The following is a 17,225-nucleotide window of genomic DNA, read 5'->3' as shown; positions in this document are numbered from 1 at the left end:
AACCAGAAGATGCTATAAATGTTACTGTTGGCTTTATATTAATATGTAAATTACATTAGTAGTAGCAGTATAACTTAGTACTTTAAGGGTGTATTAGGTATGTAAGACATGGTGTGCGTTCCCTGCTTGAGGCTGTAAGTGTTATTAAATTTATTCAGTCAGAATCATAGCTGATAAAGACAGGAGGGATCACTGCAGTTTAGTCTGAGATCCTTCAAAAAACAATCTGCAGGGCTTCCTTGAATCACTTCCTATTTGTGCTAGAGAAAAATTTAAAAAGCTTGCTGTGGCATATCTGGTAAACGTGAATGTAACTAAATAGGGATCTTCTGACACCCAGTTTGAGGCACAGAGAAGTGCAAAGGTATACTTAGTAACACATGTATTTTAAAGCAATAGCTTCTCAGAGTTTGCACCTGAGGCTTTAGTTTCTGGTCCAGTTGTCTAAGCTCTGCCTTGTTTTCCTATATAATTAATTTGTTTATTACACTCTCTTTTAGGAAGGGGATCATCTAATTCGAAATTGCCATCTGTCCCTACAGTTTCTTCAGTGCCAGGGGATTCTGCTTCAAATATGAGGTAACTTCCTATACATCTATACCAATTCAGTGTTGCAAAAACCCATGTTCCTTTCTTAGAATGTCTGCAGCTACCTTCTTCCTTTTTTATTTTTATTTTATTTTATTTTGCTAATTGTATGTATTTTTCTATTAGTATTACAGACAGGCTTGAACATGCTTTGGAAAAAGCTGCACCACTTCTGAGAGAGATTTTTGTGGATTTTGCTCCCTTTCTTTCTCGGACTCTTTTGGGTAGTCATGGGCAGGAGTTGCTGATAGAAGGTACAAGTAAGTTTCCATTGAAAAAAAAAGTGGCCTTTTTGGTTTTATTTTATCTCAGAGATTCAAAATATCTGTTTTTAATGCTGGCTCTGCCCTAGTAACTTTCTTCCTGCCTTCCCATGCAGTGCTGTCCACAGGATTTTGCTGCATCTTCCGTCTGTCTTTAGTCCTCTGCCAGAGGTCATTGTCATTGTCTCCTCATCTTTGCTATCCATCCTGCTGCCTCTTTGCCTACATCTCATCTTATAGTTTCCTATATCTCATTATGTCAGACCAACTGCTGTTACATCTTTCTTAGTTTTCTGACTTCCAGGGAATTGTCTCATAGAAGTTGATGTCTGAAATAATGTTATGTGAGCATTAAAAAGAAATCTTGGTGTTAAGGTCAACACTTCAACACAGAATTAACTGTAGAGTGTAGAAAGTTCAGTATACAATGACCTTGCATTTTCACTGTGATGCTGTAACAGCGGGTCTGTTAGGAACTGTCTGCAGATGATGTTATGGTGTATCTTTTGCATGTGAATCTGCTTCTGTCTTTTTGGTTTCTCACTGAAAGGCAGTAATGCAGGTAAGAATACATTGAGAAGAATCCTTTGCCGCTTCTGAGATGATGAAGATTCAAGTGTACAGCAACAATTGTGGCTCTTCCTGGTGTGGATTTTAAATGATTGAGATTGGGATAGCGGAGTTTTCTTTCTACTGTTGTTTTTCTGTCTTTTTAAAAACTAGTCTCAGTCCTGTGAAGTAGATGTTAATGTCCTTAATTTAAAAAGTCATGTTTGCTGGAACTATGTGCTTTTAGTGGTGAACACCAGTTTGTCAGATTTCTCTTAATTGTTACATTATACAAAACTGTTTTTACCACCCATTTTTAGTTTGAAAATTGCAGTTTTTGTATCCTATTTAGTTGCATTTTCTTAGTCTTAAGATAAACATAACCTGGTTTCTGAGTATTTTGACTGTGATGTAGATTACGTATATGCAGAGAGATAAACATACTGTAGTTTGGTTGATCAAAAAAACCAAACCCAAACAAACAAAACAAAACAAAAAAACAGCAAGAAAATGATTGGGAGAATTTGAACTGACTAGACAAAAACAAACACACCAAACCATTTTGGGGGCCAAAAGAAAAGTTACAATCTCAAAACAAAACAACATGCAAATATAAATAATAATAAGTCAAAATCATTTATAAACAGTTGAGAATATTTAATAGGTTACTGCTTGTGCTTCTGCTAAGGTTTAGTGTGGGGTTAAAGGTCAAAGTACTAATAAGAGTGTTTGGGATGTCTGCTGCCATGAAACAAAATGGAAACTTGATTGATAGCTGGGGGCTGAAAGGAGAATGCGCAATGGAGAAAGCAAAGGTCATAAAGCCATTTCCCTTCTCTGCATATATAATGACCCAATCCTTCAAGAAATAGCATAATGTAGATGCACTGGATTAATATAACATATGTTAACCACACTTCTGGTCATTTTGAAATACAAACATTTATGAAACCCTGAATATTGGAGGTAATGTATTAAAATTAGTTGCATCTTTAGATGCCAAGCTTCGAATTTTTGATCTTCCTCACATAGTTCTGTTTTGTGCTGATAAAGTAAAAACAAACAAAAAAACTGTAAGTGGTTTGTCAATTTCATGCTTCTAATCTATTGTACTTCACAATATTTTGTGTTAACAAGTGATGCTGTATAAGCAAGTGTTTACGTCTAGTATTTTTTGGTTTTTTTTTAGGTCTCGTGTGTATGAAATCTAGCAGTTCAGTCGTGGAGCTAGTGATGCTTCTTTGCTCTCAGGTGAGATTTACATAGTGTCTGAATTGCTGTCTTTGAGCACAATGGGAATTGCAGTCAAAATTTTACTCTTAAGACTGTAAATATTAAAAAAAAAAAAAAAAAAAAAAAAAAGTTGTATGCAAGGCCTTATTAACTTCCTAAAAAAGTTTTGTGATACTAATTGTGACTATTGGGTAGGAAAGAGAAGATACTAAGGGTTTTATGTTCCCTTACTGTTGAGCATTTACATAACCTTGATGTTGGTATGCCTAAATAATTCTATGCTGTCATTTTTGTAAGATAAAATAGGATCAATAAAATATTAAGGGTATAGAACCGGATTGATTTCTGAGTCTTGGCATGTCGAATCCTCTGGGATGAGTAGAATTTTTCCTTTTGTGTCGAGGTTATGAAATGAGTGATAAATACTTCTGAAACCCTGTCATTCTTAATTGATTTGACAGGTAATAAGAATTTGAGAAAAATATAAGAAAGCAGTCCTGGTTGTCAGCTGTTTGGGGCTTCCTACATTCCTAAGAGCAAAGTGATTTTAGATATTTAAGAACTTGAAAATCGTCTCTTTTTGTGCATAGGAAAGAGACAGCCTAGGGAACTTTCTTAAAATTGTGATGAAGGAATTAATTGGGTTTTCTTTTTGCTTTCTTTTTTTTTTTTTTTTGTAATTAAATGGAAGAATGTTTTTATTGAGCTTTTCTTTTGGTGCCTTAAAAATGATACCTTTCTGGTAGTAAATTCCCCTACTTAAAACTTTAAAATAGCCTTTTTTAATGGGAATGGTATTGGTCTAGAGGTCAAGGGTTCTGACCCATTTCAAAACCCTTTGACCTTCATTTACAACCCTCATGGTTTGCTTGCCTGACGAATAAGGATAATGCAAAATTAATGTTTCTTCACATCGATTTATTCGTTTTAGTGCCTATATTGCCAAATTTATTTAGAGTGTGCTGATAGACATTTCATGAATACAAATGAAAGAATCATAGAAGGTGTGAAAAATCGATAGTCTGCATTGTCAATAAAATGCAATAAGAACAATTACTTCGGGAGATTACACCTAATAGATTTTTACAATGAACTAGTGAAGAGTAGTTATGTTTTCCAGTGAGCTTATTACTAATGAACGTATGTAGAACTTTGCTCATCTAGTTTTCCATCTTCCACGGAAAAGAAGTTTTAATCTGACAGGAATTTAATATTCCTCCTGGAACTTCTGGAATTCAGTTTATTTAATGTCATGTGGACATTGTTCACAACTTCTAGAATTTGAATTTGCTGCTGATATAAGCCAAAAGAATCCTTGCTCCCAGGAAATTCATATGCAAGTTTTAATATTCATTTATTAATGTGTTAGAGTAAAACTAATCTGAGTACTAAACATGTGTCTGAGAGCTTGGTGTTACCATTTTAAAAATTAGGTTTTGGTATGTTTGCTGCTTGTTTCAATAATTAGTAGTTGACCTTTTCTTTTTTTTGGTAGGGTAATCTAATCTTTCAAAAATCATGTTGTGCTCTGTACTGTACGTCACTTGTTTGGTTTTGGGAAGTGGAAAGGATAAGGAATAAATGACGTGCTCTAATGCATCTATTTGTCATATGTGTCACAGTGCCACTTAATACTAATCTAATCAAATTGAGGATATAGTGATTGCTTAGCAGTGCTAGTTGCAGAGACTTGAGGTTGTTCTTTGTGAAATAGTAGAAATAAACCAATAAAATCACAAAGACCTGGAAGTCTTTTTAGAGTTGCATAGCAGCTGTAATTTTTGGCACAATATGAAAAATGATGTGAGAAATGAATCTAAAATTAGCTCCAGATGTATACAGATTGTTCTGGGGTGATAATTACATTTTTCACTTTGAATTTTCCTAATTCAAAGAGGTCAGCATGGCAATCACAGAAGTGATTTATTTTGTTAAGAAGTGAACTGTCTTTTGCTACATGAAAGCCTGAGAGATATGAAATTGAATTTCAAGACGACATTTTACAGATACTGGGAGGAGATGGGGTTGAGCTTGATTGATTTTTTTTTTTCTTTTTCTTTTTTTTTTTTTTTTTTGGCCAAAGATAGGGTGGGAAGCTAAGTGATATCCTTTTGCTAAAATTTTAATTAATTTTTAAGAGGAGATGGAGAGGATGAAGTGCCAAAGATCAAAAGATCAGGTCAAAAACTAGTTTTTAATCACATAAATAATGTGCCATAGTTGCAAAGTAAGTATCTGCAAATTTGATTTAAAACTTCACAAATTTGTCAGCCATCATATTGTGAAATTGAAAGACTGCTCTGATTAATAACTCTGGTGTTTTTGTTAACCTCTTTCTGAAAATTAGTTTTAAACATTGTATATATGTAGTAAGCACTTGATTTGTTTTTCTAAAAGATGTTGATTTAGATTTATGACTGGAATATTTTCTTCTTTCTCAGAAGTGCAAAATAGAATAATAAAATCTCAGAAGTAATTTTTTCCCCATAAAAATGTAAAAATGAAACTCGCAGGTGAAGTGATGAAAAAATCAAGATGATGAGAGTTCTATGAAATTGTTACACCCTGCTCAGACCTTTTCTTGTTTAAATTTTGTGTATTCGGGCATTTGGAAAAAATGTACTGCCTCCGTGTTTTGGTTTTGTGTTTATATTTTGACGCATGGTTTTATGGTTTTCACAAAGTAAAAGGAGAAACAGGTGGTTTGAAATACAGACAAAAGGCTTTTTCTAAGACAAAAACAGTTGTTTTTTTGATAGACACACTACAATTTGAGACATGTGTCTGTGTGTATACTTACATTTATATAAATCTATCAAAACATAAAGAAATCCTTCATTTAATATTACTGCAAAGTGTTCCTGCTTATTTGACATTAATATCATTTTTGAAAGAATCGACGTTGCATTCAAGGCCACTTTATAAACGCGTTGTGTTGCTCATCCTAATTCAGTCTGACACACATTCCAATAACACTACCTCCCTTCTAGGGTTTAAAACTAAATTTATGGCTGAGCATTGTGAAGTGCATCATTTAAAAATGGTTTCAACCCAAAACATCTAATAAATAAATAATGTGTATGGCTACTCAGTAGCAGACTTTCCAGACTAGAAATCATTCCATCGGATACTCAACAGTCCACTATCGGAGAGGGCTGTCAGATAAATCTTATAGTAGCTGCATTCATGTCCTGTAAATCACATGTTATTGTCTGAGCCTTCTGCCAGGTCATCTATTCTTTTCCCATTTATCAGAAATGCATACAGTACAGTGAACCTAGAAGCACCATCTAGTCTGGCCTGGCATCCTGTTGAGGTAATTAAACCAGCCAAAAGAGTGAAGTCCTGTGTCTACTATCCCTTTTAAATAAGTGACGTCAGGATGTTAAAGATGCTCACCTGCTATTGTGAGGCAAGGTTTCTGCACAGGGAAACTGTGATATCATCCTTGAAAAAAGCATTTTCATCTAAAATGACTCTTGCTCTATGCCCTAAAACTTAAAGGGGCACATATGAATGAGTGTGTGTTTATCCATAAAGTAAATTTGCTACTGTGCATCCTTTCATTTGTCAGCTTTTTCCTTGAAATACTTCAATGAAATAGGAAAAACTGTCTTGTTCCATACTCTCATGAAGTTCCTAAAAAAAAAACCAAACCAAACCAAAACAAACAAACAAAAAAAATTTCTCCATTACTCACATACATGAAATGTTCATCCTATTATTGTAGATCCAAGGCGAAAAGGTACAAGAATAGGTGAAGTAAGTTCCGTTTTTTTCCTTGATGCCTTTGAATTTACAGAATTTGCAGCTCTTGAAAAATTCTTCATCCTTTTTTCCTGTGGTAAATCAACTGAATTGTCACTGAAATATATGAAAGAGAACTAACTAGGTTCTTGTCAGGTACATCTTTTACTTGAGAGCTTTTTTCTACTGCATCTAAGTTTTCTAGACCATTATCTTCCACTAACTGACTCCAATACTGTTCGGCTCTTGTAAAATTTTCTAAAATAGGTGGAAAGCCACCCAATCTTTATAAAAGTTTGCCAAATAGAAATTAACAAAAACTGCATAATGTTTTATGACCCCAGCACCCCTCCCACACACACAGATAACCCTGCTTGCTGGCTCAGCGTAGAAAAGCTGTGTAGTTTCTCCCTCATCTGGCCCCTGTTGTTTCAAAGGGATTAAGGACATATCCTTAACAGGTGATGAGATTTAGGAAACCAAGACCAGTGCTTTAATACACGTAATCTCTAGGTATTTTATCTTCTGGAAATATGTATGTGGTGTACTGCAATACAACCACATAACTGTTGCTACTAGATTCATATTAGACCTTCATAAAGCACATCTTTCATTGAGGAGATGGAAGAGGGAAGCATAAACTATGATGCTGCAGAAGCTTGTGTGCAACTATAGCATCTGCTCATATGGCTCAACGAAAGATGATTGCAGTTGAATATGTCATGTGCTGTGCTGATAGTTTTGGGATTATTATTTTTTTTGAAGAGGAAAGCATGATTCAAGGCCTTAACGTAAGGCAGAAAATAGGAAAAGAAACTGCATTAAAGAAGAAGAAGGAATTATAATTATTTAAACAATATCAACATGTGCCACACACTCATGTGCCCGTGAACAAACAATAGGATTTTGTGTTTCCCCCAAGGGAGCATGATATGATGGTTAAGATTTTGATTTTCAGCACGCTTTTTGCACACCATCCCCATTCTTCACCCTGGTATTTAGATGTTTGTAAAATTTTATGGGATCTTAGGGCTTTCCTGGGTATTCTGTGCTTGGAATTAAGCTTTGTATCAATGACCCAATTTCATTACCTCAGGAATGGATTTTTGCAGTGTTCTAAAAAGTGGTAAGCCTTTGAATTATTTGGAGACTTCAGCTGATGTAGATAATGTCTGGTTTAGGTTTCTGTTATGTGCAGAGAGAACATATTGTGGTGATGTTCTGTGATCTGCGCTGGTTCCTAATTTACTTCTGAGTGCAATTTCATGTGATGGATAATTATAGTGATCACTGTGAAGTTTTAGTTGAATTGGGTAGAGGTTATCTAAAGGGCGATATCAGTACCATGGCAGCTGAAATCAACAGAAGCACCAAAACTCTAACAATATCCTGGTTTAGATATGAAGAGAATAAATACTGTTAGAATGTTTGTGACCCATCATTTAGGTGATGACATCTTAATCAAGATGACATTTTTCCATCCAATTACTTTGTGTTCTAATAGCTGAAAATTAGTTTAAAGGGATCTAATAATCCCTTAGATCCACGATCTGAAAAATGTATTTATTTTGTTACAGAAGGCACGTCTTGTAGGACATGTTGCAGCCAAATGACTTCATATTTATTTTAATACATGTTCTAATTTCACTTTAAGGCCACTTAGAATCTATAGCAGTTAATTTAGCTCTTTGAAGCAGCATGGCTTTATCTTTGTGTCTTTTTCTTATTAAAGATTACAGTCAGGATTGTGTAATTCTGGTAAGAATGAATGATGAATGCAGCTATATTTGTGTAAAAACAAACAAACCCTAACCTTGAGTGATAAATTGATTTTGTGATAAAATACTTAGAAACCTAACTTTTATTAGGCAAATAGAAAGGATTAACGCAGTGACAAATAAAAAGTAGAAAAAAGGACTTCCTAAAGTCTAAATGGATAAGTTCAGGAGAAGGCGCTCTATGAATCATGCCCATAGGTGTTTGCCTTCTGTTAATTTTCTTTGCAAAATTGTGAAGTATTTAGTGTTTCCAGTTTAGTATGAAAGCAGCACACTGAGGTGCACAAAAAAATGCATCACCCACAGGTGTGCCAGTGGGTATATGTGTTGTGGCTAAACATGTTGTATGTTTGTTAGCTTGTGTTATTCTGAAGAATTTGAACGTTTAAAGAATATCTGCTAGCCTAGCCTGTAGAAATGAGCTAGCTGTGGTAGGAAGCAAGAGTATTCAAAGTCATAGAATCATATCATAGAATCACAGAATGGTTTGGGTTGGAAGGGACGTTAAAGATCACCCAGTTCCAACCCCCTGCCATGGGCAGGGATGCCACCCACTAGATCAGGTTGCCCAGGGCCCCATTCACCCTGGCCTTGAACACCCTCCAGGGATGGGGCATCCACAGCTTCTCTGGGTGACCTGTGCCAGTGCCTCAGGTAAGTGAAGAATTTCCTTATAATTTCTAATATAAGTCTCCCCTATTTTAGTTTAAAACCATTTTCCCTTGTCCTGTCATTATCTGACTGAGCAAAAAGTTGCTCTTCATTTTTTTCTAAGCCCCCCCCTAAGTACTGAAAGGCTTCCATGAGGTCTCCCCAGAGAGAGCCTTTCTTCTCCAGGCTGAACAGCCCCAGCTCTCTCAGCCTTTCTTCACAGAAGAGGTGCTCCAGCCCTCTAATCCTTGTGGTTCTCCTCTGGACCCACTTGAACAGCTCCACATCTTTCTTGTGCTGGGGGCCCCACACCTGGACACAGCGCTCCCGGTGGGGCCTCCCAAGAGCAGAGCAGAGGGGCACAATCGCTTCCCTCTTCCCTGCTGGCCACTCTTCTGGTGATGCAGCCCAGGATGCAGTTGGCCTTCTGGGCTGCAAGCATGCACTGCTGGCTCACGTTAAGCACTTGGCCATCAGAACCCATGAGCCCTTCTCTGCAGGGCTGCTCTCAGTGAGTTCTTCTTGCAGTTTGCCCTCGTGTCTGGGATTGCCCTGACCTAGTTGCAGCACCTTGCACTTTGACTTGCTGGGCATCATTAGGTTCACATGGGCCCATTTCTCAAGCTTGTCCAGATCCCTCTGAATGGCTTCCCTTCCTTCTGTTGTACTGACTGCAATAATCAGCTTGGTGTCATCTGCGAACTTGCTGAGGGTGCACTGGTTCCCATTATCTACGTAATTGATGAAGATATTAAAAAGTACCAGTCCCAAGACAGACCCCTGAGTCATCTTATTCTGCTATTGATTATCTAGATTCTGAAGCTGCCTCAGATCTACTTCATTCCAAGTGGAGCTAGGCGTATTATAAAGCATGTTATTAGTCGTTATGCAGGTCGAAGTAGGAACATTCCTAATGCAATTTCATAACAAATATTTCACGGGCAGTGTAACTGGCATACAAAATAGAAGGTTCTTTTTCTATCTTTATGCTGCTATTGTATGGAAGGTATTGGGAAATGTCTGTTGAGCTTTATGTACAGTCTACTTCAGGATATTTTCAGCCAAGTGATTTTACATTAGGAATTATTTCCTTTTCAAAAAAACTGTTCTTGTAATTTACCCCTTTCAGTGTGTATTTTTTATCTACAATTGCTTTGTTTGGCAGGATAGAGACTGATCAAAGCTAGGTAGAGTGGAAGATGGATCCCACAGAGTAGCCAGTGCCCATGCTATCAGTGCCGTCCTCCCATAGAAAAGACTTGCACTTCAATTAATATTTCAAGTAATAGTTGTTGTTATCATCAAGCAGAACAGTCAGTCAGAGGAAAAATTTGAACAGAACCTCCCAAAGAAGTTGGTAGTCCAGAAGCTTAAGGGCATTCACCTGGCAATGTGGAAGATTGCAGTTTAGAAAGGAATTAAACTCTTTCCGTCTGTAAAATCAACATTGTGATTCATCTGCATTGTCTTCAGTTGTAGTTTCCACCTTTGGTTATGATTTATGAAGACATCCGTTCTTCTCTGTAAGGTGTTGGGGATAAAGCTGAGGGTTTCTGCATTCTTCTGCATTACAAGGTACTTGATATCGATGCAGAGAGCTGTGTGGTGAATGGTCAGTCACGGCTTTAGCTGTGGAATCTAGACTCCTTAAGCATAGTCCTTTGGCACTTGAATTTTAGATACTCTCCTGTCAGTAAGTTTTCTTTTAGCAAAACAAAGTTAAAATAGCAATCTGCCTAGATCCCTTGGATTCTCTGTTATGCTTTGTGTATCTGCATATTTGTAGACACAGTATAGCTTCTTTCTTTCCTGACTTCTCATAAAATCATTCTGAACAAATTTCCTGCATCTCTGCAGATCCCACTTTGGGTGCTGAACTTCCATAGTTGGTATATATCATTGAGCAGGGTACTTGGAATGATTACCAAAGGATTACGTATGCTAGGGATATTTTGCTGCTTGCTTCATTGAACTGCGTTATATGTTTTAAATGTTTGAAACTGGATGCCAGCTTGGTAGATAACTGTCTGAAGTGCAATTTTGATAAGATTTAAATAAATGGAAACAGCTGGAAATCCTTTACTTTGAACTGGAGTATGTTGAAATTACATTTGGAATTAACTATGTATATTTTTTTCTCATGTAAGTGCTGTATAGACTTAAAATCTCCAGGTTATTTATTGTAATAAATTCGGTGTGAAACTCAAACTTAATGCATTTTTTTTCTCTTGGAACTTCACTCCTACTTCAATTTCCCATTGCTTTCTAAATTGTTTGAAACATGTATTGCTTATAATTGCGTGCAATATTTAACCTATCTCATTCAATTGAATTGCTTGAATTTCATACAAGGAATTTTTCATAATAATCACTAAGCTTTATGCTTCTTGGATTCCATGTTAGTTTGCTACACTTAAGATATGTTCAAGCTCTGTCTTTTTTCTTAGTTGTAGTTGCTGGCTTCAGGAATAGTATGTTTTGTTAGCTCTAGTATGGCTTACAGGAGTCTAAAACCTCTGTGTCCATCGCTGCCAAGCTTTTTTTTTTTTTTAAAATAAACTAATAGAGGGAATGGTTTCTTTCATAAGTCTGTGAAGGGTGTATATTGACAATATGCTTAGTAATAGAAATCAAAGAAGTGTATTTAAACTAGGCTGTTGCTTTAAGTATGGAAAAAAGATTAGAATGTATTGGGAATGATTTGCCAATACTGTATGAGTAGTAAGTGGCCTATTTTTGACTTGATGCGATAAGCACTTATTAGTTATTTCCCGATAAGTAGTGGTCAGTAGTTAAAAGGTACAAGATACTGCTTTGGCTTTGTCTCCTCATATCTTTTGATAATTCTTAGTCTAGGAGATGCTTTAGAAGGTTTCCTTACTCCCCCATTTAAAGATGGAATATATAATGTGGAATTTTAAGGTGAGCAAAATCTACGATGTGTTACATTTAGCATGTGAAAAACAGAACAGTATATGATTTTTGTCATACTTTTATTAAGTGGGGCTGATGTTTGTGCATATTAGATATAAATAGTCATCAAAGCAATAGAAATGACTTCCTAATAAAAACTCATTTTCTGTAGACCTACTTTTGACCCATTTGGAAATGCCCTATGTAATTTCCAGCAACTTCACTTTGAAGTACTTAACAAAAGCAGGCTATGAGACTGAGAAGATAGATGTGAAAGAACCGTTGTTTTTTGTTCTATAATACATCACAGTTTTTTGTAAAGTGAGTGAGTTGTGGGGTTTTGAACAAAAATAAGCATATGTAAGGAAGTTGGCATGCGTGCTAAATATTCAACTGAGAAGGTGTGTAGGCAGGTAGATGTGGACAGGTGTAGTAAAGCCATGATGTTTTGGTGTGAATTTACATGATGCATTATTTTTCAGGACAATACACTTGTCAGCATGACTTGCAGACTTGAGATAGAGGAAAATATAGAAGGTAGGGTTAAAAAAACAACAAAAGCCCTCTTAGAAAGAGGGCTTTAGAATAGTTTGCCATCCTGGAAGAGAGGTAGATAAACTTTAGTAAGGTCATCTTACTGAATTGTAAGTCTTAACATCAGTAAAGTGCTGGGGGAAAAAAAGGAATTCCACCTCTTTCCTCCCCTTCCCTCCCCCCACCCTTTTTTTTTTTTTTTTGTGATATGTGCTTATATACATATGTATGCACACTATATTAGTGGTTGTTCTGTAGGCTTTTCAGATGATACAGACTCTTACTGAGAAAATTTCTCTTATCAAATTACAATTACTTGAATTTGGTCAGGAATCCAGGCTGTGGTGTTAATGGCAATTTAATGGAAAACATGTCCACTACAGCTAAAAATATTAGCCTTTAGAATTTAAAACTAGGCTGAAAGTTTGATTAATGTCTAATTTTTTTCTCTTACGAGAGGAGAAGAGGGTATTGTAACACCAATGTGAATTTTTGGGTGTCTGAGAGGGTACAGGGCAGTTTCATTTCCATGAATGTACAGTGCTGCAGATGTTCAAAACTAAGGAAACATAATTTAGCTACAGAAGCAAGACTTTTCTGAAGAAAAAAGGCATCCTGTTGCTTCACCAGCACACTAGGACTTAAAAAAACACCACCATTTAAGGTGAGTTTTGTGCAGTGAGAGCACACCCTGTGGCTTGGCAGTCTAGTCAGAAGGATGATACCATGCTGACTTTATAACTAGATCTTTGAACAATATTCTCATGGGTGGCAAATGCAAAACAAAGTAATATCAACTGGCACTTAATTCTGTGAGCTCCCTGCTGATGGGGCTCTGCACTGAAATGGAACTCTTCCTGCCAGGAAGTCAGCCGCAAAGTGTGGAGACCTCTGAAAATAAAGCGTGCCTTAATTTGACACCCTGCTGTTTTACAGCTAGTCTGTTTAATTTGAGACTATGGAAAGAGGTTTAGTGGAGGGGAGGGGAGTGGGATTATGGAAAGTTCAGAGAGTAGCAATGCTCGTCTCTGACTTCATACTAATTACACGTGTGTGAACATTTTTGTTCATGTTAACAAACCAAATCATTTCTCTCCGTTGTCTCCAAGTAAAACTGTTTCAGAAGCATCTGGAGAGTGGTGGTGTTTGCTGAAAGTTACGGCAGTAGGCGCTTTGTGTAGTGGTGATATTCAGTTGTAGACGAAGCTTTAGACTTAAAAATTCTGTGCCAAAGTCTGTGCCTTTTTATGTTTCTCTTCAACTCGAAAAATATCTGTCTCATCAAATATGTTGCTGATTGACTAATCTTTCTATAAATATTTAAAAAAAACTCGTTCAAGTGAAAAAGATCTTATTCTGGATAATGCAGCCATGAATATAATGGAGGTGTATGTCTGTTAGGTGTTAGGTCCTAGTTCTGAGTCAGAAGAATCAAATGGATTTTCCAGCGCCTTCTAACAATTTAGTTATAGACATTTTTATTTTTACCTAAATATAAGTGGTGGTACTTTTTCATTTTGGGGAACTTACTTGGTAAGTGCACAGGAGAATTTGTACTGAAAGGAACAGAAATTTATTTATCATGTGTTCTTTTTTTCCTAAATCTTTTCTGAAGATGTCTGCATTAGGATGTTTTAACGATGAGGGACAGGTTTGGATATCCTGCCTTTTGAGAAAGGAAGTGGGAGTGGTTTATCACGTTTGGTTTCATTCTCTCAAAGTTTGCTTGCATTCATGATAAGCTTTTAGTTGAAACTAAGCTACATCTGGAGAAAAGGTTAATATTAAAGGGCTTTCAGTTCCAAAATAGCATTCACCATTTATGCTGTTGAATTTTTTTATTGGTTAAATTTATTTAGATAAAGCGTATAACACATTGAGCAGGAAGGTTGCTGCTCTTCGGTGATGATAATGAATGTTGGTATCGGTGGGATCAGTCTGTCACTAGTAGCACAACTGTGCAGCAGTAAGTATATTGTGATTTTCTTGTCTTTATGACTAGTAGTCTACCTTGGGCAATAATTTTCTTTCACCATGCAGTGGTTTTGCCAAATCTCAGGAATGAACATTACAGTCAAACAATAAGCACCGATCAAGAGGCAATTGCCTTATACCCTTGCCATTCTCTGATTTGTTTTCCTTTCACCTTTGAAAGATGCTAGTACTGGAGCTTGATTGTTCACATCTCTTCCTTTTGTCTATCTCATGTCCCTTTTCCTTACTTCTGTTTTTCTGACTCATTTCATTTGACTTTTAGTTTCTTGCTTTCCATTTCTGCATATTTGCAGAACTGCTCTTCTACTTTTTCTCAATTAATGTTTAAGATCTCTGTTCTGGTTCTTTCTGAAGCTACTGCCTTTCATCTCTGCATAGAAAATAGCTGATGGTTACAGAACCTGAAGAGGAAACTGCAGTGGAAAAGGTTTGCTGCTAGATGAACTCAAACCTGACCCCTAATGTCGTTTCATGAGGAGTCATGGCAACAGCCTGCTAGTGGGAGAGAGAAAGGGGAGAGGCTGCCCAGGCAAATCGCTTCCTCCATCAGAAATGTAGACCTGAAATCAGTGATCCACTTACTCATTTTTTTCCCATTCTACAGTTTGTTGCTGTAGTGGGAATGTAGAGGAGCTGGAGTTTAACATAGACTTATCTCTCTCATCTCAGTGCAACGTTGGTTCTAGGGATTTAATTTTATGCATCAAGTTGCAATTTAGATTGCTACAAATGGCATGTAATAAATGTTTTTCATGTACATGCTCATAGTTTTTTGCCACCGGATATAAAAATTAAATTTATGAGTTCTGGTGATATGCAGATTCTATGCTCTGATAGTTATTACTGGTAGCATTCTATTTATTCTGACAGTTATATTTTCATAATTTTTATGAACTTTTTAATTTTTTTCTAATTCTTAAAATCCTGCTTTAAGAATATTTAGTATCGCCTTAAATTATGGCAACTGCAACTTGTGCCAAAATTTTATGGCTGTACCTAGAAGTACATACTGTAGTACCTTATGTAGTATAACTTTCATAATACATAGCTTTCAGTATGGATGCTGCAATTTGTAGAGAAGACAACAGCTGACGCTTCAAAAACAATCTCATTGGATAGAAGACATTGTCTGACACGCTGACAGTTTATTTAGTATTTCAATGAATAACATAGCATGTCAGTATGCAAACTATTCCAGCCCAGTGTGTATAATTTATTTTCAGAATCTATAAAAAATTACTGTGAGTCAGACTCAAACTTTTAAGTCTTGAAATTAAACTCACATTATAAGGTAATTTTAGGCATTTACCACTAACAACATAATACCGGTTTATGGGAAGTTCTGTTTACATGGAATATCCCAAATGGTTAAACAGCAGGGGAGTCTTCTGCTTTTAGTTAAAAAAACCTGCTGTTTCTCTATGGCTTATTTACTGCTTGTTTAATTCTTAATGTAGTGTGCTGTGGAATTGAGCATGCAAAAGTCAGCAAAGAGTTCTGTTTTCTGCGTCTAAGGTTATTACTTGCTGTACAATAATAAAGGAACTATTTTATTGGGTTAGTTGTAATTAACTTCAGCACTAGGCCTTGATATAAATCATTCCTAATCTGTTTTCTTTACATTTTCATTCTTTTTAACTGGTTCAACATAGTTTCTTTCTGTCATCCTTTTACATAAGGACTAGGGTTGTAATTGCTTTTTTGAATTAGGCTGTCGGAAGCTAATGTGCATGTTGATCCAAGAATTGATTAAGGAACACTAATGAATTTCATATAACACTTTAAAAAGATTTGCAATAAATACTATGTAATAAATACTCTATAGCAGTGATCTGTTATACCATTAGAATTCAATACAGTGTTGTCATGCCATGCAGCTGGAAAAATAATTCAGTAAAAAAAAAAACACTTTGATTTGATTTCATAGTTAAAATTGTAAACAATTGTGGTTATGAATTAAAAAAAAAAAAAGGAAAGAAAACTGTTCTACACTTTTTAGAGAAGTGTTCCAACACTTCGCTAGAGTACATTCGGTGAAAGTAACTGTTATTGTTATAACCTTTGTTTCTACATTTTATCAAAGGGAAAACATTGAAACAGCTTACTTTTGGTTTTCAGTTCTTTCGTCTTGGTGCTTGATGGCAATGGGGTGTGTGTAAGCATTTTCAGTTGTTAGTTACCAGTACAAATTTGAAACAAATAAAGAATATTATGGGTTCTTTTCAGTCAGTCTTGCAACAGTGATCTCACTTTTCTTGATTTACTTGTCGTTTTCAGCTGCAGAAAGTCACGCAAGCTATCTCAACCTGCTTTTAGAGCTCATGAGTAAGATTTGAGTGTATTTGGAATATTTTGCCACAACAATATTCTTGATGTTATGCATCCACTTGAGAAATTCTCATCTAGTTAATTTTTACACAACTTTCTCCTAGAAGACTCATTAATTTTTTTTTTTTAATACAAAGACTTTAGCTCTGTACTGTCACTGATTTTTTTGACAAAAAACAATCTCTTTTTAATGGAATGCCAGCAGTAAATACTTTTTATTGTAACAGAGTGTGTTTGATAGTTTAAAAGTCTTATAAAAATAATTAGCTCTTTTATATAGTTCTAATGGCAGCCTTGCAAGTTTCCCCTGGAGCAGTCTCTAATGAACAGGCCTTGATTTTTCGAGTTGGGCTTTCAGATTCCCGGAGGACTTGACTTCAGACCTTGAAGGGCAGCAGCTGCCATTTGTCTTAAGACTGGAGTTGCCAAACAGGCAGACCATGTACTAATAGGACACATTTGTACAGCCTGAGTATATGGAACCCTGATAGACGCATAATGATGATCATCTGTTGAGAGCTTGTAGCTGGCTGGGGTTAGAGTAACTTTTATCACCCTCATTGCAATCAGAACCTCTGTATTGATTAGTCAGATAGCTTGACTTGTTATGTTGATGCCATGTTAAAGCTTTCAGAGATGATTTTTG

The 17,225-nt window shown here is 36.1% G+C and overlaps 1 protein-coding gene across 3 annotated transcripts in view; it reads left to right on the top strand.

The window, feature by feature from the left end:
* Positions 1 to 17,225, top strand: part of LRBA (LPS responsive beige-like anchor protein) — a 391,035-nt gene that overhangs the window by 99,604 nt on the left and 274,206 nt on the right. For 2 of the 3 annotated variants that reach the window (XM_068680932.1, XM_068680930.1), the window contains exons 32-34: positions 501 to 579; positions 715 to 848; positions 2,590 to 2,651. In XM_068680932.1, coding sequence (XP_068537033.1) covers positions 501 to 579; positions 715 to 848; positions 2,590 to 2,651 — 275 coding nt within the window. The remainder of the gene's footprint in view (positions 1 to 500; positions 580 to 714; positions 849 to 2,589; positions 2,652 to 17,225) is intronic. The other variant, XM_068680931.1, reaches the window with a different exon arrangement.

The sequence above is a fragment of the Anas acuta genome, chromosome 4, assembly GCF_963932015.1.
Source record: "Anas acuta chromosome 4, bAnaAcu1.1, whole genome shotgun sequence".
NCBI lineage: Eukaryota > Metazoa > Chordata > Aves > Anseriformes > Anatidae > Anas > Anas acuta.
This window is presented reverse-complemented; position numbering and strand designations above follow the sequence as displayed.